The 25,518-nt window shown below is 38.5% G+C and overlaps 1 protein-coding gene across 4 annotated transcripts in view; it reads right to left on the bottom strand.

Annotated features, from left to right (window-relative positions):
• Positions 1–4,400: 4,400 nt before the first annotated feature.
• The window catches only part of LOC144022883 (E3 ubiquitin-protein ligase rnf213-alpha-like), a 151,711-nt gene continuing 130,593 nt past the window's right edge, over positions 4,401–25,518 (bottom strand). For 3 of the 4 annotated variants that reach the window (XM_077528072.1, XM_077528059.1, XM_077528081.1), the window contains exons 67-69: positions 6,482–6,660; positions 6,200–6,325; positions 4,904–5,330 (exon numbers count right to left, since the gene is read on the bottom strand). In XM_077528072.1, coding sequence (XP_077384198.1) covers positions 5,267–5,330; positions 6,200–6,325; positions 6,482–6,660 — 369 coding nt within the window. In that variant the 3' untranslated portion in view covers positions 4,904–5,266. Of the gene's footprint in view, positions 4,616–4,903; positions 5,331–6,199; positions 6,326–6,481; positions 6,661–25,518 lie in introns of those variants that run through there. The other variant, XR_013284430.1, reaches the window with a different exon arrangement.

Genomic DNA, 25,518 nt, shown 5'->3' with positions numbered 1-25,518 from the left:
CTGGAAATCAAGGAAATGTTTAAGTAAATGCTCACATACAACATAAAGTATGTTGGCCATTTCCATTGAACCACGCAGGCCACATAGTCACATGTTAATTAAGGTATGGAGCGTTGTCCTTGCATCTGTAGCAGAAGTGTCCACTGTTAAATCTTAATGCCTTACTCACTGTCTGCAAGTCCAGGCTGCTGAAGCTCGGGGCTGCTTGTGGCAGATGGAGCCAGACTGCCATCAACAGGTCAGTGGGGGTACTGCAAGAAAGGGAAGCTCGGTGACGCTTTCCATTTTGAGATGGCAGTATAACAGCTGAAATCCAAGTTAGGACCCATCTTGTGGAATTTCAAGGCCTTTCACGCAACATAAAACCAACGACTAGGCATGTTCTAGTGAGTAGTTAACCAACTATGCAGGGATCACTGGACTTCCCTGACATCCATTCCACTAATTAATAAGTTGTACAGCGAATAGCTGGAGTTAAGTTCCACATAACACCAACGTACGTGCGCACACACACCGAGACTTTGTGATTCCTGACTTTACGTCCCCATATATTTGCGATTTTGCAGTATAAGTGCACATATTTGTGGCCCATGTGTGATGTCATGTTTGTTTGTGCTAACATCTTATGTATGCTAGTATGCTAGCTAATACAACTGATGAGCTCACATGAAGGTGATTTGTGTTGAATAATTTAACTACTGAAGACGTTTACGTAATTTTGGTTAATAACTTAATAACTGTGCACGCATGGTGTTAACGCTTTGCTTTTTGTTTTTCCAACTGTGATGGGCCTGTGGTATTCATTTACTGGCAGAAGTGAGTTGACATATCCGTCCTCATAACGGCGCGCTGATGACCTGGCGAGCTACAGCGTTGACAGATTCACCAAAAACAGAAGGCGGGGATACACAGCTTCCTCCCTCTGAGATTTATACCACCACCATCCGGATGCAGACATGCTGTACGTGAGCGTTTCCAAGCGGCTTGGATAAATTCGCTAATGTTGACAACTTCCCGTCAAGCCGTCATCGCCTCTCAATGGCCAAGCAAATAGTCAGTCAACGGACCGCGTTGGTGTCGGCAACCTCTTGCACGTCTACCCACTACTGCTCGTTCTAGTGTTTGTTAATAGAAGCTCACTTACTGGAATATGAGCCGCTGTCGCGAACGCACTGTCAGACAAGCCTGATCAACAGGAGGATGACGATGTTAGCAGCACACGTGGCACTCAAAAGTCAACATGGCGGTTTTGGTGAAATGCTGCTCTCCACTCATTGAAAAGCATTGCACTTGGGATCCATGTGATTTGATTTACCAGGATCATTCTGATTTTGAAATGTGATGAAATGTACATAATTTGCCTGGTTTGTATAATAGTCACAATCAAAAGCAACACAATCCACCATTTGTTTTCACCATGGCAGCATTTGCATTGTGTTGCATTGAGGAATCACAAATGGCCGGATACTCAGAATTGTCAATAAGTTCACATATTATATGATAACAAAAATAGAGTGAATACAATGCTGCAGATTCAACCTGCATTCATTCAACAGACTAAAGGTCTCAGACAAAAAAAAAAAAAAAATGTCCAAAGGTGCAGGGTTAAGAATGAGGGAGTTATTTTCTCTGAGTGTGTGGCTATGAATCACTGATAACTGGGAACATGAATGTGAGCGCTATCAGATGCTTCATTGGTGTCCACTTGAGGCTCTTTCCTTCAACAATGCCGTTACATGTTTGTCCCGAGATTCACTACGGCCTGCGTTTGACTGGATCAGCATAAGAAGAAAAAATATTTAAGGCCTCGTTATACTTCTGCGTTAAGGCTCACACGGAGACGTTACGGCGGAGCCACGCTCGTGCGTTTGCCTTCATACTTACACTCCTATAGAGTCACAGGAGTGCCGAAATTAATAGGAATAAATATTCTTTTTTATTGAGTACCTGTATGTCCACATTAGTAAATATTCTCTTTTATTGAATGTCTTTATTAGGGTTGTCAAAGTTAAAAGCGTTAATAGATTAATTAATCACAGAAAAAAGTTAAATTAATCACATATTAACGCAGATTAATCACACTTTTTTTTTGGACCGCACTTGAGCCTTGAACGTAACCGCGGATGGTTACATTGAAGGCTGCGCAGGTCAGTGATTAGGTCAATGCACGGCATTTCCTACGCCTGTTGTTCCAAGATGAGCGGGGTGACTCCAGTTGGTGTGCTCGGTGGTAAATTTCGCTTTCAAAAACACCCCGACTGGACTTTAGATAAAACAAAAGTCATTTGCGTTTAATTAATTGCCGAATTGCACCCAATTGATATGATGCTGTTACGTTTTGAGCAATACACGCATGCATGCAATTGCGAACGTGCATAAAATCAATGTTTGCAAATGACATTCAGATAATAAAATGCGTTGTCAAAATATTACGGTATTTTGTATTTATTTTATATTACGCAAATACGCGAGTAATTTAGCTGCTTAATCGTGATTAATCAAAATTTAAAAGTGTGATTAATCAGATTAAAAATTTTAATCGTTTGACAGCACTAGTCTTTATATAACTGCTTATATAAATGTTCTTTTTTATTGATTGATGTCCTCTTTTATGGATTGTTTGTATTTCCTATTAATTTTGGCACTCCTGTGACTCCATACAACGTAACTATAACACCAAACATAACCATAATCTTAACTCAAACTAACGTTAAGTAGTAGTGCTTGTATTTTTGAGTATATTTCACAATTTTAACTAAGACAGCTGTTGGCGCCTTCATCACCACTGGAAACATTTGGATACCAAAGTTGTAGTGCAGTACCACCGAATGGCGAATGTAGCGTAATTGCAGTACATTGTGTCTTATACGCTTCACTGTGGTTTGTCTGAACAACTAGATAGATGAAATATGATTTATGTCATGATGGAATATATTAATTCACAACATTAGCCTTGAATTTTGACATCAGAATATGCATATATATATATATATATAGACATGGGGCTGTACTTGACACGTCAGCAGATTAAGTGAACACAAACAGACTGTCTGTTGTTCATTTAATTTGACAGTCATGTATATTGCTGTAAAATTATAACTGTTGACTGAACATTGAGTGATGAAGAATCTCTTCATCACTCAATGTTCAGTCAACAGTTCTAATTTTATTATAACTAATATAGAAACTGTATATATATCTATATATATTTATATAATATGTGTGTGTGTGTGTGTGTGTATATATATATATATATATATATATATATATATATATATATATATATATATAAAATTTGTTTATATATATTTTTTCACTCACTCACACAAGCTTACGTGTGTGAATGAGTGACTGAAGAAGAAAAAAAACCCGTCCGTGCTTTCAAATTGCCGCGGGAGTGACGTCACGCAGCTGACACGCCACCCCCGCTCTGCGATTGGCTGGAGGGTTGTAAACACTGTCTTTCCCCTGAAACGTCCCGCTGTTTACAAAACAAACACAAAATGGCAAAATACAGGCTGGGGAGGTGGCGGTTTAGACGAAATAACACAAAAGATGAACAAAAACATGGATGTGTAGACTGAGAGAAAGTTAAGAGAGGCAGTGAGATGTATAATAAAATGTTTGAAATGGATCACTTTTGATGGTAATTTGTCAGGCGGAGAGACATTTTTGGGGTTTTTAGGGTATTTTGAGGGTGATATGTGTGAATTGAAATACATGAAGCCCATGATTGTTTTCCTGTTAGTTCCCCCATGTGTCAGGATACACCATGCACAATTTTTAGAGCTTTCTGACCACTTATGCAGTTGCTCTACCTTGACATTTGCAATTATACAATTTCGCCAGAAGCTTTTCCCAAAAGGGGCGGTGTTTGGCCCACCGCCAGTAGTTGGAGGTGGTCCCTACCAATTTGTGAAAAATATCCAGTGGAGTGGACCTAGCTCCTGGCCAGCTGAAGGGCACAATCAACAAGCTGCTACTGTCACCCCCGTCCCAGGGAACTTTTTTTTTTTTTTTTTTTGCCACACTAAATTGTAATTACACGGCCATTACAGCAGGCGGCAGTGGTGCTCTTCATTGTGCTCTGTAGAGGTGTACTTCCAAACTTTCTTTTTGGCAAATGATACTATTTATAGTCACAGCGGCGGGTTGGGAGTCACGAAATATTTTCTTCTTCCTTGGGGGCGTGTAAGAAAAATTATTTAGAAGCCCTGGCCTATACACGTGTATATAAATATAAGCATATTAGGCATGTGTTTACACGTGCACACATACCAGCAGAGTACAAGAGCTTCACTTTTCCACATTTTATGTTACAGCCTCGTCCCCAAAATGGAATAAATGCACTTTCTACTCACAACATGATGCCAAAATGACAAATCAAAACTACATCACATTTGGCATGAAGCTCAAAATTGAGTTGAGGTGCATGATCATCCTTGAGAGGTTCCTCAAGCTTCACTGGAGTCCACCTGTGATCAGGTCACATGATTGGACGTGATTTGGAAAGGCACACACCTGTCTACATTCGGTCCCACAGGTGACAGGTGCATGTCAGAGCGCAAACCAAGCAAGTACCTGTCGGAGGCCTCAGGCCTACCATGGCGCAAATCTGGGGAAGGATAGAGAGACATTTTGAAGGAATTGGCCTCCAGCATGCACAAATGGGAGACGATTGTTATATATATACACGTATAATATATATATACACGTATAATATATATATATATATATATATATATATATATATAGTGTATATGACCGTGTATAAATGAAAAATAGAGAGTTCATATATTACTACCCAAAATATTTCCCCAAAAGATGCTAATTTATGTATTTTTTCTAACGGCCACCATGGGCGCTCGAGCAGAAAAGGTAAGAGTGAGGCAGGTGGAACATATGTGTTGAGGAAGACGCAAGTTTAATGTAACTTCACGCTTTGTGCATGAATAAAATGAGCATGAACAGACCCTCATCATGGAAAATACAATAAGTCTCAGTCTCAGTGACTTTTCAATATATATATAGTGGTGAAGAGAACTTGTGGTTGGATTCAATTTCAACAGTGAGATACCCAACACTGGTCAATCGTGTTCTGTGGCCGTTTTTTTTGTTTCACCGAATGGATAAATATACACATGGCTGTTTCTCGGTTGCATTGGAGCTCTTAATGGCCCATGTTGCTTATTTTCACCTCACACTGCTCGTAGAGAATATGAATTGTCTCAGGTTCACACAGGAATTCGCCTCAGACGAAGGGAGCTCAAGGTCGCTCTGGTTTGTCTGCCTGCCACTGCCTGCGAGAACCCCCCACTCCACTCCACAGTCTGTGGAATTAAAATGGAAGATAAATATTATCAAGAGCAACCGGAGAGGGTGCTGTGTATTTGTGCTGTGGGAGGACAAGCAAAAGGAAAGGCAGGGGTAAAAGGTCAAGGTGGAGAGTGACATCGCCATGAGAGCTTCCCCAATTATTATTATTTATTTATTTTTTTTGGTCCAAGCCAAGAACTCGTACAGGGGGGAATTCTTCCAAGGACCCATAGCCCACTCCACATAATTGTACAACCAATTAAACAATTAAATACTCTTAAATACTATATATTTGAATCTTGACTGTACGTGGAAAGCGAAGCATTTAGCGCAAACAGTTTAGAGAACTACTAGTACCTGTTAAAATATATAAGCAATTGGAAACATTTATTTGGAGAGTGGTTTTCCAATTCACAGCAGGGTTAGGCCTATTTCCCTCATGAATACTGTTAAGTTTACTGTACTTGCATCTTCACATTTTGTCTTCATCTCACCTCTCCGAGAACTGTTTGCACATACATTCCAACATGACATCGGCGTTAAAATACACTACATTAATAATTATAACAACCACAAAGGGTTTAACCCTAAACCCTAAAGACAACTTTGTCCCAGGCTGCTACCCAGCAAAGACCTGTGAAAAAAAATAAAAAATACAGTATTACTAATCCCCTATAGTGCAACCTCCAGAAGAGTCATCCTTTCATTCATTTATTGTCCCGAAACAACTAGCATCAACGGATTGTGTGATTTTTTTTAATTTTATTTTTTAAGGTTCGACTGTGGAGTGGAGTGGAGTGCAAATACAATTCAACAGTACACAGATTAGGAATGATTTGAAGAAAAAGACAAGTCACACAAGGCTCCCTCTTATCCAATTTGCCTGCGAATGCGCTCTTTCTTGATGGCATTGATGAACTTCCAAGTTTCGACACAGTGAGATAGGCAGATGGCTGATGGGAAGCCCGGATACTTGTCCTCCAGGTAAGGGTCCAAAATCGAAATCAAGCTTTGAAGAGACAAACACATCAACTCAAGAAGTGGGACATCACTCACGTGAACAAAAACATTTTGCTACCAAAATACAAAGAAACAATAAAGAAGCTCAATAAAGATCGAGAACTACTGGTTTCACAAATGAAAGCGCAACCCGCCGTAAAAGTACCTCCAGTCAGGATTGCGTTCAAGTGGTGCATTGGGATGCTTAAGTGCCAGCACCAGCAACTCATGCAGCTCCAGCAGGAAGGTGTCAGTGCTGCTGCCAGAGCAGAAAGAAGTCAGCAGGTGGCGCTCATTATCGCCCAGGGCCTGCTTATACGCCTTGCAGACTTTTTCAAAAGGATCCTGTAGGGAAACAGTGACGATCAATTCCCAGTGCTCGCTAGATGCAAATGATTTAACATCCATCTTGGAACCTCCACATTCCAGTCCAACAGTTGGAAACCGAACAAAAGACTTCAGACAAGTCCAGTTCAAATATTCTCTCGTTTCCAATTGACTGTCCAATCAAATGATGATAAGATACAATTTTATAGCATCCATTTTTTAGAGTGCTTGTCCTCATTAGGGTCGATTTACTGTCAACTTGCGTTGAGACCAGTTGACAGTAAATCACAAGGCACATACAGATCAGTAAGCATTCACTCGTTTTCATTGAACATTATGTGTTTCGGGAATGACAGAAGAATTGCAGTACGAGTACGCAGAGAAAATACAAATCTACACCAGAAGCACAACCTCGGAACTGTAAGGAAGTGCTAACTGGACTTGGGCGCATCAGTAAATTTTGAGTGTCCATCAGTCGTCAATAATCAGGACAAGCTTCCGTCATCATCAATATTTCAAGTCGAAAAGCATTCAACTCATCAATCGTCAGCGAAATGGGCATCAGTCAATGTTTCATCATTCGCAGTGGGCATCCATTGTTGTTGCCTTTATTCATCATTTCATCATCTGTCAATCACGGAATGCCCATACAAGCACTCAAGTCAACGAGCGTGGTCAGACACAGCACAAGGAACAATACAGCTTTCAGATCTCAGTACGCTTGACATTGTTTCCTTGCCACATATAGTATGTGCACATGTGCATGACTCTTGATGATGGGTGGTCGGATTCATTATTTCTTCGAGTAAAAATAGATAATGGGAGAAGTCTCATTATTGGAGCAATATACCGACCACCTGATTCTGATTGTGATACATTTAGAATTAATTTTGAAAGTCTCCTACTCCATTTAAACCAGACAAATAAAAAATGTATTATAATGGGGGACTTCAATATTGACATGTCAAAAGGAGGTCAAATAGAAATGGATTTTCAAAACATTCTCCTTTCCTCATCCTTCTATCCGACTATTGATAAATACACACGTGTTACTGAGAGAAGTAAATCCATTATTGATAATATTATCACTAATATACAAAACTTTGGATGCAAATCAGGATTAATATATTCTGATATCTCTGATCATTATCCTATTGTGTATTTTATGGTCTGGACTAAACAGGTATCTGTTCCATGTACAAAGAGGAAAGTTAAAATTTTAACTGACAAAACCCTTGCTCAACTAATTCAGCACCTCAAATTTAAAAACTGGGATCCTATTTACTGTTCCATCAATCCCAATAATGCATTTGATTACTTAATTCAGGAAATTACAGATTCTATTAATAAAACGATTCCAGAAAGGATAATAAAACAAAATGGAACAAAAAATCCCTGGATTACAAGAGGTATTCTTAAGTCGATTCAAAAGAAGACCAAACTCTATAATCAATATAGAAAAAATCCCAATTGTATAAATAAAAGTATATACACTAATTATAAAAATAAGCTAACTAGCCTAATAATAATTAGTAAACAAAATTAGTTCACGGACCGATTTAAAAAATCTTCTGATGATCAGAGGGAATCTTGGAAGGTGCTGAATGAGTTACTTGGCCGGAATGCAAGTTCGTCAGTTGCTCCTGACATTGTAATGCAGGTTCAATCAAATAAAGTCACAATGGAACATAATTTACCTAACATTTTTAATAAATGTTTTGCCTGTCGGAAAAAAACTGTCCGAACAGATTTATCCATCATGTGGCATAAATTATAAACATTTTCTTAAAAATAACTACCCTAACTCATGTTATTTTAGACCAACTTGTAAAATGGAAGTAGTTAATATTATAAATAAGATGAAATGTACATACACAGCTGGTGCTGATGGCATCTCTAGTAAGATACTCAAAGCTATTGTAAATATAATAGCTGAGCCACTTGCACACATGGAGTATGGCATTGTTCCAAAACAAATTATGTTGGCCAAAGTAATACCTGTACATAAATCTGGTGATATAAATGAAATGCAAAATTATAGACCCATATCCATTTTATCAACCCTGTCCAAAGTTTTTGAAAGAGTGGTCTATTTAAGATTAGCTGATTATTTAGAAAAGTACAATATTCTAGCATCCTCACAATATGGTTTCCGCAAACATAGAAGCACATGTATGGCTATTTTTGATTTGATTGAGAAAATATATGATGCTTTTGAGAGGGGAGAGATTGGCATTGGCGTTTTTCTTGATCTCTCAAAGGCATTTGATACACTTGACCACTCTATCTTGCTTGGAAAGTTGGAGCATTACGGTCTCAGGGGTATAGCGTTACAGTGGCTCAGGGACTATGTTCATGGGAGACAGCAATATGTATATACAAATGGAGAAATTTCAGGAATGGAAAACATAGCATTTGGAGTTCCCCAGGGATCTGTATTGGGTCCTCTTCTGTTTATTGTCTATATTAATGATTTTGTCTATTGCTCACAGGAAATTCATAAAATCCTTTTTGCAGATGACACAAATTTGTTTGTGTCACACAAAAATATCGACTATCTTGAAAAGCTTTGAATAAGGAACTTCAAAAGGTAAATACCTGGTTCAAATGTAACAAGTTATCATTGAATATTAGTAAAACTAATTATATTGTCTTCTGTCTGAATAAGCATAAATATAGTAATTATGAGATGAAAATAAATATAGATGGGAGACTTATTAAGAAAGTCGAGTTCACCAAATTTTTAGGTATTTATATTGATCAATCCATAAATTTTAAAAAACATATAGATGAGTTGGCAAAAAAATTAGTGAAACTTGGTGGTTTATTTTTTAGATTAAGACAATGTCTCCCGTTAGAGGCATTGCTATGTTTGTATCAGTCATTGTTTGAACCTCATTTGACCTATTGTAATATCTGGAATAATACTTACCCTACATTTACTGCCAAATTACTTATTCTGCAAAAAAAAAAGAAGCCATAAGAACAATATCCTGGTCTAAATATAATTCTCCTACAGATGCTCTCTTCCATGGATATGGTCTGCTGAAGCTTCCTGAATACAATCTTTTTTATAATCTGTGTATTATGTATAAGGTGGTTCATAAACTAAATGGCCGTTGGTGTGAACTTGTTCCTTTATTCTTTTCATCTCATACTCAAAATACCAGAAATAGATTGCTGTTAAAAGGGAAATACAGAAAACTAACATGTACTCGTTTTAGTGTCGGTTATAAAGGATCCACAAATGTGGAATGACCTGGACAATGATATCAAACATTCTTCTTCTTTTCCCATATTTAAAAGAAAACTGAAACATAACTTACTTATGAGATATGCATCTACGGGTAATGATTTTATGGCCTAGTTTCTGTTTAGTTTCTCATTTGAAATTCTCTTGCACATGGAATAGAGGTTACGGGGGTTATACATGTAACATGAATATAGTTTTTCATATCTGTCCATAGATTATTTTGGTATTATTCTTTTCTTGTAAATATGATGGGTATATCTTTTATTTACAAATTGGAAATATGTGATATTAACTTATATGTGTTTGCAATGTAAATTGTGTGGTGGTGGGTTGTTGGACCCCAATGTATAAGCTATGAGCTTCTGAGGGTGTCCATTTTCCACAGTAATTGTATCACTAGGTTCTTGACTGTATTCGAATGCATTGTGGAAATAAACAAACATAAACAAACAAACATATTAGAAATAAATCCAGACAGATTACTTATCCAAAATATTTTGTAAAGAATGATGATATTATGAATAACAATGAAGTTAATAAATTCAATGATGTTTTTTATAGTCTGTCTTCTGGCGTAGTCCCCAAACAATTGATCAGTGGTGAGCGGTCATAATAAGCTATTAATGCGGTGCATGCCCAAGCACTTAAATAAAAGCATTGAAATAATTATAGTTATACAATACCTTAGTTCTACTGCTTTGGTCTTAAATTCCTGTGTAATTTGTCCTGTTTTCCTTGCTGGAAAGCCGAGTAGCCGACAGCGGCTAGTTAGCAAGCATGAACCATCATGATAAACGGGTGTCTCGCGAGAGGAGGCTCGGCTTTGTAAACCGTAAGGCCGATAATGATAAAGTTGTTTGTTCCGAGAGGTTTCTAAAACATGAGCCTTTTGAATGGAAAAAAAGGCTGGCAGTCAAACTGTATGCCAGTCAATGCGTATGCACATAATTGGCTTACTTGGCTAGCAGTCAATGGCTTCGCGTCCCGGAGATACTAGATAGAGGGCCGGCAAATGCCAGAGTTCATGCCCGAGGAGACTCCAGCGTTCTCGGCCGTGCTCCAGCGAGAATATAATTTCAAGTGGTCGTCCTACTAAAGTAGGCTAATTATCACGAAAACGGGGAAGAATTTTGTCCCTCACTTTCAACAAAGGGCTTACGAGAAACATCAGTGGCTTGTTGCAGTTACAGGTGAGCAAACTTTATTGTTGGTTGAAACCTCTTGCGGCTCTTCTGCGATGTGATTTTTTTTCCTCTCCCGGGTTGAGCCCACATCATGGGCACGAGCCAGTTCTGAATACTGTAAATTCCGACCGATTGGCAAATTTGTGGGCATGTGATTTTGTCATTTCACTCACCACGGAGCTGGTTACATTACAGTGTGTGCATATCAACCTGCGTCAGTCCTGAATATTTCCGCTTTGATTTTATACCTACGCAGCGGTATGAAATAATAATAATAAACTAGAGCTGCGAGCAGCTATAAAGGGCCCTCGCAACCCGGGCCACGTTGGGGTACTTGCACGTCGGGGTACTTGCACGTCGGGGTACTGTCAAATAGGACAACGACCATCTAAAATGTTTTTGACAAGCCTTGTGTGTGCAAAGTTTAATCAAAACACAAAATATGGTGTGCAATTCCCAAAATAAATTCAAATTGGCGGACTTCCTTTTAGGTTTAGCATACGGCTACAGAATACTTTTTGTAGGTCTTAAGCTAATAGGTATGCCTCCCAGTTTTCACAAATCTAGGTCAAGTCATCTTTAGTTGTGTATCGCTTGAATCATACAATAGGAAATGCTCCATACAAATGCATAGAGGGCGCTATTGAGCACAACGTTGGGTTACTTGCACGTCAGGGTACTGGCACGTTGGGGTACTGTTACATGGAACAAGGACCATTTAAAATGTTAGTTTTTTCCATGCCTTGTCTGTGCAAAGTTTAATGAAAAAGGCCAAAAATGATGTATAATTCCCAAAATAAAATCAAAATAGCGGACTTCCTCTTTGGTTTGGCAAATGGCTACATAATACTTTTTTGTAGGTCTAGCATAATCATACAATCGGAAATGCTTCATAAAAATGTCTAGAGGGCGCTATTTATTGCAAATTGCACAATAAATCTCTAAAAATTCATGTTCATGACAAGTCTGATGTGTTTGCAAAGTTTCATGAGTTTTCATGTGTATAAAAAAAAAAAGCAGCACTTGAAAAACAATGCATTGCTATGGCAACAGCGTGTGACAAAATAAAAAACTTTCGATTACTTTGCATCTTAAACATCTTAAGATGAAACACACCAAGTTTGAAGACAGTCGGATAAATTTTGTAGGAGGGGTTCGTTAAAATATGACCCCTGAAAAAGGCCACAAAAAATGGCAACAAATCCCATCATAAATCAAAATGGCGGACTTCCTGTTTGGTTTAACACATGGTTCCAAGAGACTTTTTTGTACATCGTGGGCTCTTATGTATGCCTGCAAATTATCATTGCGCTAGGTGTAACATACAACCGGGAATGCTTCGTTAAAGAGGAGTTTTTTTAGCTCAAAATGTGATGCCCGGCCCCTGGGGGACTTCCTGTTGGGTTTAGCACATGGCACCAAGAGACTTTTTTGTACATCCTGGGCTGTTACATATGTCTACAATTTTTCGTCGCTCTAGCTGCTTCGTACAACTGGGAATGCTTCATTAAGAAGGATTTTTTTTCCTTTGCAAAAAGTGCATGCCACGACAACAGCGTGTGACGAAATAAAAAACTTTCAATAACTTTTCATTTTCAACATCTTAAGATGAATCACACCAAGTTTGAAGATGATCTGATAAACTCTGTAGGAGTTTGTTAAAATATGACCCCTATGAAATGGCCAAAAAAAATGGCAACACATTCCAAAGTAAATCAAAATGGCGGACGTCCTGTTAGGTTTAGCATATGGTTCAAAAAGAGTTTTTTGTACCTCGAGGGCTGTTATATACCTCTACAAATTTTGGTAACTCTAGGTGAAATGTACAGCCGGGTATGCTTTGTTAAAGAGGAGTTTTTTTTTATCTCAAAATGTGATGCCCGGCCCCTGGGGGACTTCCTGTTGGGTTTAGCACAGGGCACCAAGAGACTTTTTTGTACATCTTGGGCTGTTACATATGTCTACAAATTTTCGTAGCTCTAGCTGCTTCGTACAAATGGGAATGCTTCTTTAAGGATATTTTTTTCCTTTGCAAACAGTGCATGCCATGACAACAGCGTGCGACGAAATACAAAGCTTTCAATAACTTTTCATCTTCAACATCTTAAGATGAATCACACCAAGTTTGAAGATGATCGGATAAACACTGTAGGAGGAGTTCGTTAAAATAAGACCCCAATGAAATGGCCAAAAAAATGGCAACACGTTCCAAAATAAATCAAAATGGTGGACTTCCTGTTAGGTTTAGCATATGGTTCAAAAAGAGTTTTTTGTAGGTCATAGCCTGTTACATATGTGTACCAATTTTCGTAGCTCTAGATTAAACGTACAACCGGTAATGCTTCGTGAAGTAAGAATTTTTAAACTCTAAATTTGATGCGCCGCCGCCGTCATATAGGACATCAAAAACTTTTCATTTTTTTACCATGGTGTTGTCCCAGGTGTTGAGATGGTACAGCCCAAGTTTGAAGTCAATCGGGTTAACCGTGTAGGAGAAGCGGGCAAAAGTATGACCCCTGTAAATGTGCAAAAATGGGCCAAAATTGGACATTCAAATACTCATACCTCACTTCCTGTCTATTTTAGGGTACACACATCAAAGAGGTTTTTGTTCATCTGGATGTGCTACAGGTGCCACACAATTTTCATAGCGATAGGACAATCGTAGCGGGACAGGGATCCGTTAAACCTATGTAGGTGGCGCTACAGAGCCATTTTTCTGTTATCATGTATGGCGACTTTAAAATATCAAATTTTTCGCCAGGCCCGATCTGCGTGTAAAGTTTGGTGAGTTTTCGTTCATGTTTAGTGCCTCAAAAATTTGATTGTTTGCGGAAAAGAATAATAACAAAGAAAAAGAAGAAGAAGAATAATAACTAGAGCTGCGAGCAGCTATAAAGGGCCCTCGCAACCTGGGTCACGTTGGGGTACTTGCACGTCGGGGTACTGGCACGTTGGGGTACTGTCAAATCGGACAAGGACCATCTAAAATGTTTTTGACAAGCTTTGTGAGCAGTGTTGCCGGTAACGCGTTACTTACTCAAAAAAGTTGCTTTCTAAAGTAACTAATAGTCTAACGCGTTACTTTATTCTACAAAGTAGTCTGATTAAAGTTAGTGTCCAGAGAATCAATGCGTTACTCCACATTTTCATGAAGAAGGCAAACTAATCTCACTGTTGTAACAGTCACAAACAACTACTGCTAACTACGAAGATGAGGCAGAAGTCATTGATCACCACACTGAATTCAGCCATGGTCTGGTCATGAATGGTTTGCACATTCAAAACAAAAGTGATGATACTTTTACTACTAGTTTTATTAACCAACAGGCACACAACACAACAAAAAAAGTGTGCATTATGGACCATAAAAGTGGTAAAAAAAATAATTTATTTCCATCCTCAACTGGTCCGTGAAGCATTATGGGATGAGGTCGTCTCCGCCCTCTCGCCAGGGGGAGTGACGTCAGACAAGTTACGTTTTCAGTAGGGGTGGAACAAAAAAACGATTCGACCGAACCATCGTTCGTCAAGGGGAGCTAAACGACCGTATCGGTTGCGAGTGAGGCTTTATGGTTTTCATAACAATAGCAAGAGTTCTGCGCCGTGCTCTACTTGTTTTGTTTACATTTCAGTAGCATCACCATTCAAGCTACTTCCGTGTTTCCGTGCTCGCGACACGGCGCGCGCGCGCGCGCGCAACGAGTGACAACATACAAATGGAGACAGTTAGCAGAAGCCGGTGCCGTACATCTCGGTATTTCCCATGGCTATCGAGTCCTCTCGGTGCACTTGTATGTCCCGGGCCGGCGTTGGTACTGCGCGCGAGCCAAAAAGAATAACTCCCGTGACGATCCAATGCATGGATTCAAACGACACAGGTATGTCCCACAGCCAACACACCAGCTAAGCTAAAAGCACACTGCAAGTATCTCATTTCTCAGTTTGTGGCTCCCTGTCAATGTCTACAACTAGCATGAGCAGCAGATAGGAGAACTGAGACGTGCCCGCGATTACGACAGCCCAAAAAACAAAATATAAACAGTAGTGATTCTGTGGTCATCATCGTGTCACAGATTAAAAAAACAAAAAAAGATGTCATACATTAACCAAAAATGAAAGTGATGACAAAAGAAAAAACAATTGTTAAATACAAAAATTGTTGATTAAAAAGGGAAATGAACTTTTGGAAATATTTTTGCATATATTAAGTGGTTAAAATGTGTTTGATAGATTTATTGTTCCATAAGGTGGCTTCATATTTCTTTTGGCTGGACGGTAGGTTTATTTCATGTCTTAAATTGATGTTTCTGAAATACTTCACAATGTGCAAATATTCTGTTTAATTGTGTTGGTGTCTGTCTAAAGGTTAAATATTTATATTTAACATTAAATTATCAACCTTTTGTTTTCCTGATCCTTATTTTGAAGAGAAAAAACAAACAAACCAAAAAACAATTATAACTGTCAATAACTACTAATAAATATTTAAACTGATACATGTGTACACACTGGAATAGCGGAACAAACAAACAATAGAGGAATTTAGGGGATTTTCATTTTCAACCTGGATAGATTTTTATTTTTTGTTTTATAAAAAGTATTTACGTTACAAGAAGTCAAGAGAGACTGCCTATTTTGTTTTTCATAAAAAAAACCTTTATTTTCATGTTAAAAATACACTTTCAATAAAGTATTTGGAACTCCGTTTCTACTGCATTATTTTTATGTTGAGATGGTGTTATCGGCAGCTGCTGAAAGTAACTAAAAAAGTAACTTTTAATCTAACTTAGTTACTTTTAAAATCAAGTAATCAGTAAAGTAACTAAGTTACTTTTTCAAGGTAACTGTGGCAACACTGTTTGTGAGTGCAAAAGGCCAAAGATGGTGTGCAATTCCCAAAATAAATTCAAAATGGCGGACTTCCTTTTAGGTTTAGCATACGGCTACAGAATACTTTTTGTAGGTCTTAAGCTAATAGGTATGCCTCCCAGTTTTCACAAATCTAGGTCAAGTCATCTTTAGTTGTGTATCGCTTGAATTATACAATTGGAAATGCTCCATAAAAATGCATAGAGGGCGCTATTGAGCACAACGTTGGGTTACTTGCACGTCAGGGTACTGGCACCTTGGGGTACTGTTACATGGAACAAGGACCATTTAAAATGTTAGTTTTTTCCATGCCTTGTTTGTGCAAAGTTTAATGAAAGAGGCCAAAAATGATGTATAATTCCCAAAATAAAATCAAAATAGCGGACTTCCTCTTTGGTTTGGCAAATGGCTACATAATACTTTTTTGTAGGTATTAGGCTGATAGGGGTCTGTCCTAATTTTCACAAATCTAGCAGAATCATACAATCGGAAATACTTCATAAAAATGTCTAGAGGGCGCTATTTATTGCAAATTGCACAATAAATCTCTAAAAATTCATGTTCATGACAAGTCTGATGTGTTTGCAAAGTTTCATGAGTTTTCACACATGTATAGATAAAAAAACAAAGCAGCACTTTACTTGGCAAACAATGCATCGCTATAGCAGCAGCGTGCGACAAAATAAAAAACTTTCGATAACTTTGCATCTTAAACATCTTAAGATGAAACACACCAAGTTTGAAGACGGTCGGATGAACTTTGTACGAGGAGTTCGTTAAAATATGACCCCTGAAAAAGGCCACAAAAAATGGCAACAAATCCCATCGTAAATCAAAATGGCGGACTTCCTGTTTGGTTTAGCACATGGTTCCAAGAGACTTTTTTGTACATCGTGGGCTCTTATGTATGCCTGGAAATTATCATCGCGCTAGGTGAAACGTACAACCGGGAATGCTTCGTTAAAGAGGAGTTTTCTAGCTCAAAATGTGATGCCCGGCCCCTGGGGGACTTCCTGTTGGGTTTAGCACATGGCACCAAGAGACTTTTTTGTACATTGTGGGTTGTTACATATGTCTACAAATTTTTGTAGCTCTAGCTACTTCGTACAACTGGGAATGCTTCATTAAGAAGGATTTTTTTCCTTTGCAAAAAGTGCATGCCACGACAACAGCGTGCGACGAAATAAAGAGCTTTCAATAACTTTTCATCCTCAACATCTTAAGATGAGTCACACCAAGTTTGAAGATGATCGGATAAACTCTGTAGGAGGAGTTCGTTAAAATAAGACCCCTACGAAATGGCCCAAAAAATGGCAACACATTCCAAAGTAAATCAAAATGGCGGACGTCCTGTTCGGTTTAGCATATGGTTCAAAAAGAGTTTTTTGTACCTCGAGGGCTGTTATATACCTCTACAAATTTTGGTAACTCTAGGTGAAACGTACAGCCGGGTATGCTTTGATAAAGAGGAGTTTTTTAGCTCAAAATGTGATGCCCGGCCCCTGGGGGACTTCCTGTTGGGTTTAGCACAGGGCACCAAGAGACTTTTTTGTACATCTTGGGCTGTTACATGTCTACAAATTTTCGTAGCTCTCGCTGCTTCGTACAAATGGGAATGCTTCTTTAAGGATATTTTTTTTCCTTTGCAAACAGTGCATGCCATGACAACAGCGTGCGATGAAATACAAAGCTTTCAATAACTTTTCATCTTCAACATCATAAGATGAATCACACCAAGTTTGAAGATGATCGGATAAACACTGTAGGAGGAGTTCGTTAAAATAAGACCCCAATGAAATGGCCAAAAAAATGGCAACACGTTCCAAAATAAATCAAAATGGCGGACTTCCTGTGAGGTTTAGCATATGGTTCAAAAAGAGTTTTTTGTAGGTCATAGCCTGTTACATATGTGTACCAATTTTCGTAGCTCTAGATTAAACGTACAACCGGCAATGCTTCGTGAAGTAAGAATTTTTAAACTCTAAATTTGATGCGTCGCCGCCGTCATATAGTATATCAAAAACTTTAGATCTTTTACAATGATGTTGTCCCAGGTGTTGAGATGGTCCATCCCAAGTTTGAAGTCAATCGGGTTAACCGTGTAGGAGAAGCGGGCAAAAGTATGACCCCTGTAAATGTGCAAAACTGGGCCAAAATTGGACATTCAGATGATCATACCTCACTTTCTGTCTATTTTAGGGTACACACATCAAAGAGGTTTTTGTTCATCCAATCGGAAATGCTCCATAAAAATGTATAGAGGGCGCGATTTATTGCAAATTGCACGAGAAATCTCTAAAGATTCATGTTCATGACAAGTCTGATGTGTGTGCAAAGTTTCATGAGTTTTCACACATGTATAGACCAAAAAAATAAGCAGCACTTTACTTGGCAAACAATGCATCGCTATGGCAACAGCATGTGACAAAATAAAAAACTTTCGATAACTTTGCATCTTAAACATCTTAAGATGAAACACACCAAGTTTGAAGACGGTCGGATGAATTTTGTACGAGGAGTTCGTGAAAATATGACCCCTAAGAAAGGCCACAAAAAATGGCTACAAATGCCGACGTAAATCAAAATGGCGGACTTCCTGTTTAGTTTAGCAGATGGTTCCATGAGACTTTTTTGTACACCGTGGGCTCTTATGTATGCCTCCAAATTATCATTGCGCTAGGTGAAACGTACAACCGGGAATGCTTCGTTAAAGAGGAGTTTTTTATAGCTCAAAATGTGATGCCCGGCCCCTGCGGGACTTCCTGTTGGGTTTAGCACATGGCACCAAGTGACTTTTTTGTACATCCTGGGCTGTTACATATGTCTACAATTTTTCGTCGCTCTTGCTGCTTCGTACAACTGGGAATGCTTCATTAAGAAGGATTTTTTTCCTTTGCAAAAAGTGCATGCCACGACAACAGCGTGTGACGAAATAAAAAACTTTCAATAACTTTTCATTTTCAACATCTTAAGATGAATCACACCAAGTTTGAAGATGATCGGATAAACTCTGTAGGAGGAGTTTGTTAAAATATGACCCCTATGAAATGGCCAAAAAAAAATGGCAACACATTCCAAAGTAAATCAAAATGGCGGACGTCCTGTTAAGTTTAGCATATGGTTCAAAAATAGTTTTTTGTACCTCGAGGGCTGTTATATACCTCTACAAATTTTGGTAACTCTAGGTGAAACGTACAGCCGGGTATGCTTTGCTAAAGAGGAGTTTTTTGTTTGTTTTTTAGCTCAAAATGTGATGCCCGGCCCCTGGGGGACTTCTTGTTGGGTTTAGCACAGGGCACCAAGAGACTTTTTTGTACATCTTGGGCTGTTACATATGTCTACAAATTTTCGTAGCTCTTGCTGCTTCGTACAAATGGGAATGCTTCTTTAAGTATATTTTTTTTCCTTTAAAAACAGTGCATGCCATGACAACAGTGTGCGACGAAATACAAAGCTTTCAATAACTTTTCATCTTCAACATCTTAAGATGAATCACACCAAGTTTGAATATGATCGGATAAACACTGTAGGAGGAGTTCGTTAAAATAAGACACCAATGAAATGGCCAAAAAAATGGCAACACGTTCCAAAATAAATCAAAATGGTGGACTTCCTGTTAGGTTTAGCATATGGTTCAAAAAGAGTTTTTTGTAGGTCATAGCCTGTTACATATGTGTACCAATTTTCGTAGCTCTAGATTAAACGTACAACCGGCAATGCTTCGTGAAGTAAGAATTTTTAAACTCTAAATTTGATGCGCCGCCGCCGTCATATAGTATATCAAAAACTTTTAGTTTTTCACAATGATGTTGTCCCGGGTGTTGAAATGGTACATCCCAAGTTTGAAGTCAATCGGGTTAACCGTGTAAGAGAAGCGGGCAAAAGTATGACCCCTGTAAATGTGCAAAAATTGGCAAAAATTGTACATTTAAATACTCATACCTCACTTTCTGTCTATTTTAGGGTACACACTTCAAAGAGGTTTTTGTTCATTGGGATGTGCTACAGGTGCCACACAATTTTCATAGCCGTCGGACAATCGTAGCGGGACAGGGATCCGTTTAACCTATGTAGGGGGCGCTAAGGAGCCATTTTTCTGTTATCATATATGGCGACTTTAAAATATCAAATTTTTCGCCAGGCCTGATGTGCGTGTAAAGTTTGGTGAGTTTTCGGTCACGTTTAGTGTCTCAAAAATGTGATCGTTTGCGGAGAATAATAATAATAATAATAACTAGAGCTGCGAGCAGCTATAAAGGGCCCTCGCAACCCGTGCCACGTTGGGGTATTTGCACGTCGGGGTACTGGCACGTTAGGGTACTGTTTCATAAGAAACCATCTAAATTGTAAATGTTTTGCCATGCTTTTTGTGTTTGTTCACATTGCTATGGAATGCTTTGTCGAGGTATTCGGCTGATAGGTATGCCTCCCAATATTCACACATCTTGCTGAATCATATAAAAAAAAAAATTCTTTGCAAACAATGCATCGCTACAGCAAAGGCGTGCCACGTTGGGGTACTTGCACGTCGGGGTACTGGCACGTTGGGGTACTGTCAAATAGGACAAGGACCATCTAAAATGTTTTTGACAAGCCTTGTGTGTGCAAAGTTTAATCAAAACGCAAAATATGGTGCGCAATTCCCAAAATAAATTCAAAATGGCGGACTTCCTTTTAGGTTTAGCATACGGCTACAGAATACTTTTTGTAGGTCTTAAGCTAATAGGTATGCCTCCCAGTTTTCACAAATCTAGGTCAAGTCATCTTTAGTTGTGTATCGCTTGAATCATACAATTGGAAATGCTCCATAAAAATGCATAGAGGGCGCTATTGAGCACAACGTTGGGTTACTTGCACGTCAGGGTACTGGCACGTTGGGGTACTGTTACATGGAACAAGGACCATTTAAAATGTTAGTTTTTTCCATGCCTTGTCTGTGCAAAGTTTAATGAAGAAGGCCAAAAATTATGTATAATTCCCAAAATAAAATCAAAATAGCGGACTTCCTCTTTGGTTTGGCAAATGGCTACATAATACTTTTTTGTAGGTCTAGCATAATCATACAATCGGAAATGCTTCATAAAAATGTCTAGAGGGCGCTATTTATTGCAAATTGCACAATAAATCTCTGAAAATTCATGTTCATGACAAGTCTGATGTGTTTGCAAAGTTTCATGAGTTTTCATGTGTATGAAAAAAAAAAAAAGCAGCACTTGACAACTGTTACATGGAACAAGGACCATTTAAAATGTTAGTTTTTTCCATGCCTTGTCTGTGCAAAGTTGAATGAAAAAGGCCAAAAATGATGTAGAATTCCCAAAATAAAATCAAAATAGCGGACTTCCTCTTTGGTTTGGCAAATGGCTACATAATACTTTTTTGTAGGTCTAGCATAATCATACAATCGGAAATGCTTCATAAAAAGGTCTAGAGGGCGCTATTTATTGCAAATTGCACAATAAATCTCTGAAAATTCATGTTCATGACAAGTCTGATGTGTTTGCAAAGTTCCATGAGTTTTCATGTGTATAAAAAAAAAAAAGCAGCATTTGACAAACAATGCATTGCTATGGCAACAGCGTGTTACAAAATAAAAAACTTTCGATTACTTTGCATCTTAAACATCTTAAGATGAAACACACCAAGTTTGAAGACAGTCGGATAAATTTTGTAGGAGGGGTTCGTTAAAATATGACCCCTGAAAGTTTTTCCTTGCCCGGTTGGAGGGTTAGATCAGGGGATGTCGCAACTTGTTTGTGGTTAAGTGCTACAGAAGTAAATGTGTCTTAACAACCTCATGATTGAATGTGTTTTCAATTCTCTAGGATGTGATTGGATTGTATCAATTAAATGTTCTTATAACTGATTCAGTGAGTAGTAAAAATAGTGTGTCAAGTATAATGACATGAAATATAAGGAATACAAAAAACAAAACAAGAACCCTCTAAATTACACATTTTGTTCCAGGCTTTATGTGCGTGCATAGTTTGAGTATACACCTAGGTTTAGGCCAGGAGTGTTCAAACCTTTTGCAAAGAGGGCCGGGTATGGTAAGGTGAAAATGTGTGGGGCCTAATCAACCATTTAGTTTAGCCTGACATAATTTTTTTACATGCATATGTAAATATATATATGTGGACAAATGTGTACATATGTCTACAAATTTTTGTAGCTCGAGCTGCTTCGTCCAACTGGGAACGCTGCATTAAGAAGGATTTTTTTTCCCTTTGCCAACAGTGCATGCCACGACAACAGCGTGCGACGAAATAAAAAGCTTTCAATAACTTTTCATCGTCAACATCTTAAGATGAATCACACCAAGTTTGAAGATGATCGGATAAACTCTGTAGGAGGAGTTCGTTAAAATAAGACCCCTATGAAATGGCCAAAAAAATGGCAACATGTTCCAAAGTAAATCAAAATGGCAGACTTCCTGTTAGGTTTAGCATATGGTTCAAAAAGAGTTTTTTGTACCTCGAGGGCTGTTCATATGTCTTCAAATTTTGGTCACTCTAGGTGAAACGTACAGCCGGAAATGCTTCATTAAGTAAAAATTTTGAAATGCAAAATTTGATGCCCTGCCTCTGGCGGACTTCCTGTTAGGTTTAGCATATGGCACCAACAGGCTTTTTTGTAGATCATAGTCTGTTACATATGTGTACCAATTTTCGTAGCTCTAGATTAAACGTATAACCGGCAATACTTCAGATGAAACATGCCAAAGAATGAAGACAATCTGATAAGTTTTGTAGAAAATATGAGGCCTATAAAAGGCCCCCAAAAAATGGCTACAAATAGCAAAGTAAATCAAAATGCCGGACTTCCTGTTTGGCTTAGCATATGGTTCTAAAAGACTTTTTTGTACATCGTGGGCTCTTATGTATGCCTCCAAATTATCATAGCGCTAGGTGAAAGGTACAACCGGGAATGCTTCGTTAAAGAGGAGTTTTTTAGCTCAAAAAGTGATTCCCGGCCCTTGCGGGACTTCCTGTTGGGTTTAGCACAAAGCAGCAAGAGACTTTTTTGTACATCGTGGGCTGTTACATATGTCTACAAATTTTCGTAGCTCTAGCTGCTTCGTACAACTGAGAATTCTTCATGAAGAAGAATTTTTTTCCTTTGCAAACAAGTGCATGCCACGACAACAGCGTGCAGCGAAATAAAAAGCTTTCAATAACTTTTCATCTTCAACATCTTAAGATGAATCACACCAAGTTTGAAGATGATCGGATAAACTCTGTAAGAGGAGTTCGTTAAAATAGGACCCCTATGAAATGGCCAAAAAAATGGGAACACGTTCCAAAGTAAATCAAAATGGTGGACTTTCTGTTAGGTTTAGCATATGGTTCAAAAAGAGTTTTTTGTACCTTGAGGGCTGTTACATATGTCTTTAAATTTTGGTAACTCTAGGTGAAACATACAGCCGGGAATGCTTCATTAAGTAAGAATTTTGAAACTCCAAATTTGATGCCCCGCCTCTGGCGGACTTCCTGTTGGGTTTAGCATATGGCACCAACAGACTTTTTTGTAGGTCATAGTCTGTTACATATGTGTACCAATTTTCGTAGCTCTAGGTTAAACATACAACCGGCAATACTACGTTTAGTAAGAGTTTTGAAACTCTAAATTTGATGCCCCACCGCCGTCATATAGTATTTCGAAAACTTTAGATTTTTTACCATGGTGTTGTCCCAGGTCTTGAGATGGTACATCCCAAGTTTGAAGTCAATTGGATTAACCGTGTAGGAGAAGCAGGCAAAAGTATGACCCCTGTAAATGTGGAAAAATTGGCCAAAATTGGACATTTAAATACTCATATCTCACTTCCTGTCTATTTTAGGGTACACACATCAAAGAGGTTTTTGTTCATCTGGATGTGCTACAGGTGCCACACAATTTTCATAGCCGTCGGACAATCGTAGCGGGCCAGGGATCTGTTTAACCTATGTAGGTGGCGCTATGGAGCCATTTTTCTGTTATCACCTATGGCGACTTTAAAATATCAAATTTTTCGCCAGGCCTGACGTGTGTGTAAAGTTTGGTGAGTTTTCGTTCACGTTTAGTGTCTCAAAAATGTGATTGTTTGCGGAAAAGAATAATAACAAATAAAAAGAAGAACTAGAGCTGCGAGCAGCTATAAAGGGCCCTCGCAACCCGGGCCACGTTGGGGTACTTGCACGTCGGGGTACTGGCACGTTGGGGTACTGTCAAATAGGACAAGGACCATCTAAAATGTTTTTGACAAGCCTTGTGTGTGCAAAGTTTAATCAAAACGCAAAATATGGTGTGCAATTCCCAAAATAAATTCAAAATGGCGGACTTCCTTTTAGGTTTAGCATACAGCTACAGAATACTTTTTGTAGGTCTTAGACTAATAGGTATGCCTCTGAATTTTCACAAATCTAGGTCAAGTCAAGTCATCTTTAGTTATTTCGCGCTTGAATCATCCAATCGGAAATGCTCCATAAAAATGTATAGAGGGCGCGATTTATTGCAAATTGCAAAAGAAATCTCTAAAAATTCATGTTCATGACAAGTCTGATGTGTGTGCAAAGTTTCATGAGTTTTCACACATGTATAGACCAAAAAAAATAAGCAGCACTTTACTTGGCAAACAATGCATCGCTATGGAAACAGCATGTGACAAAATAAAAAACTTTCGATAACTTTGCATCTTAAACATCTTAAGATGAAACACACCAAGTTTGAACACGGTCGGATGAATTTTTTACGAGGAGTTCGTGAAAATATGACCCCTAAGAAAGGCCACACAAAATGGCGACAAATCCCAACGTAAATAAAAAATGGCAGACTTCCTGTTTGGTTTAGCATATGGTTCCAAGAGACTTTTTTGTACATCGTGGGCTCTTATGTATGCCTCCAAATTATCATAGCGCTAGGTGAAACGTACAACCGGGAATGCTTCGTTAAAGAGGAGTTTTTTAGCACAAAATGTGATGCCCGGCCCCTGGGGAACTTCCTGTTGGGTTTAGTACATGGCGCCAAGAGACTTTTTTGTACATCGTGAGCTGTTACATATGTCTAGAAATTTTCGTAGCTCTAGCTGCTTCGTACAACTGGCAATGCTTCTTTAAGGATACTTTTTTTCCTTTGCAAACAGTGCATGCCATGACAACAGCGTGCGACGAAATACAAAGCTTTCAATAACTTTTCATCTTCAACATCTTAAGATGAATCACACCAAGTTTGAAGATGATCGGATAAACACTGTAGGAGGAGTTCGTTAAAATAAGACCCCAATGAAATGGCCAAAAAAATGGCAACACGTTCCAAAATAAATCAAAATGGTGGACTTCCTGTTAGGTTTAGCATATGGTTCAAAAAGAGTTTTTTGTAGGTCATAGTCTGTTACATATGTGTACCAATTTTCGTAGCTCTAGATTAAACGTACAACCGGCAATGCCTCGTGAAGTAAGAATTTTTAAACTCTAAATTTGATGCGCCGCCGCTGTCATATAGTATATCAAAAACTTTTCATTTTTCACAATGATGTTGTCCCAGGTGTTGAGATGGTACATCCCAAGTTTGAAGTCAATCGGGTTAACC

This window comes from Festucalex cinctus, chromosome 1, assembly GCF_051991245.1.
Source record: "Festucalex cinctus isolate MCC-2025b chromosome 1, RoL_Fcin_1.0, whole genome shotgun sequence".
NCBI classification, from domain to species: domain Eukaryota; kingdom Metazoa; phylum Chordata; class Actinopteri; order Syngnathiformes; family Syngnathidae; genus Festucalex; species Festucalex cinctus.
This window is presented reverse-complemented; position numbering and strand designations above follow the sequence as displayed.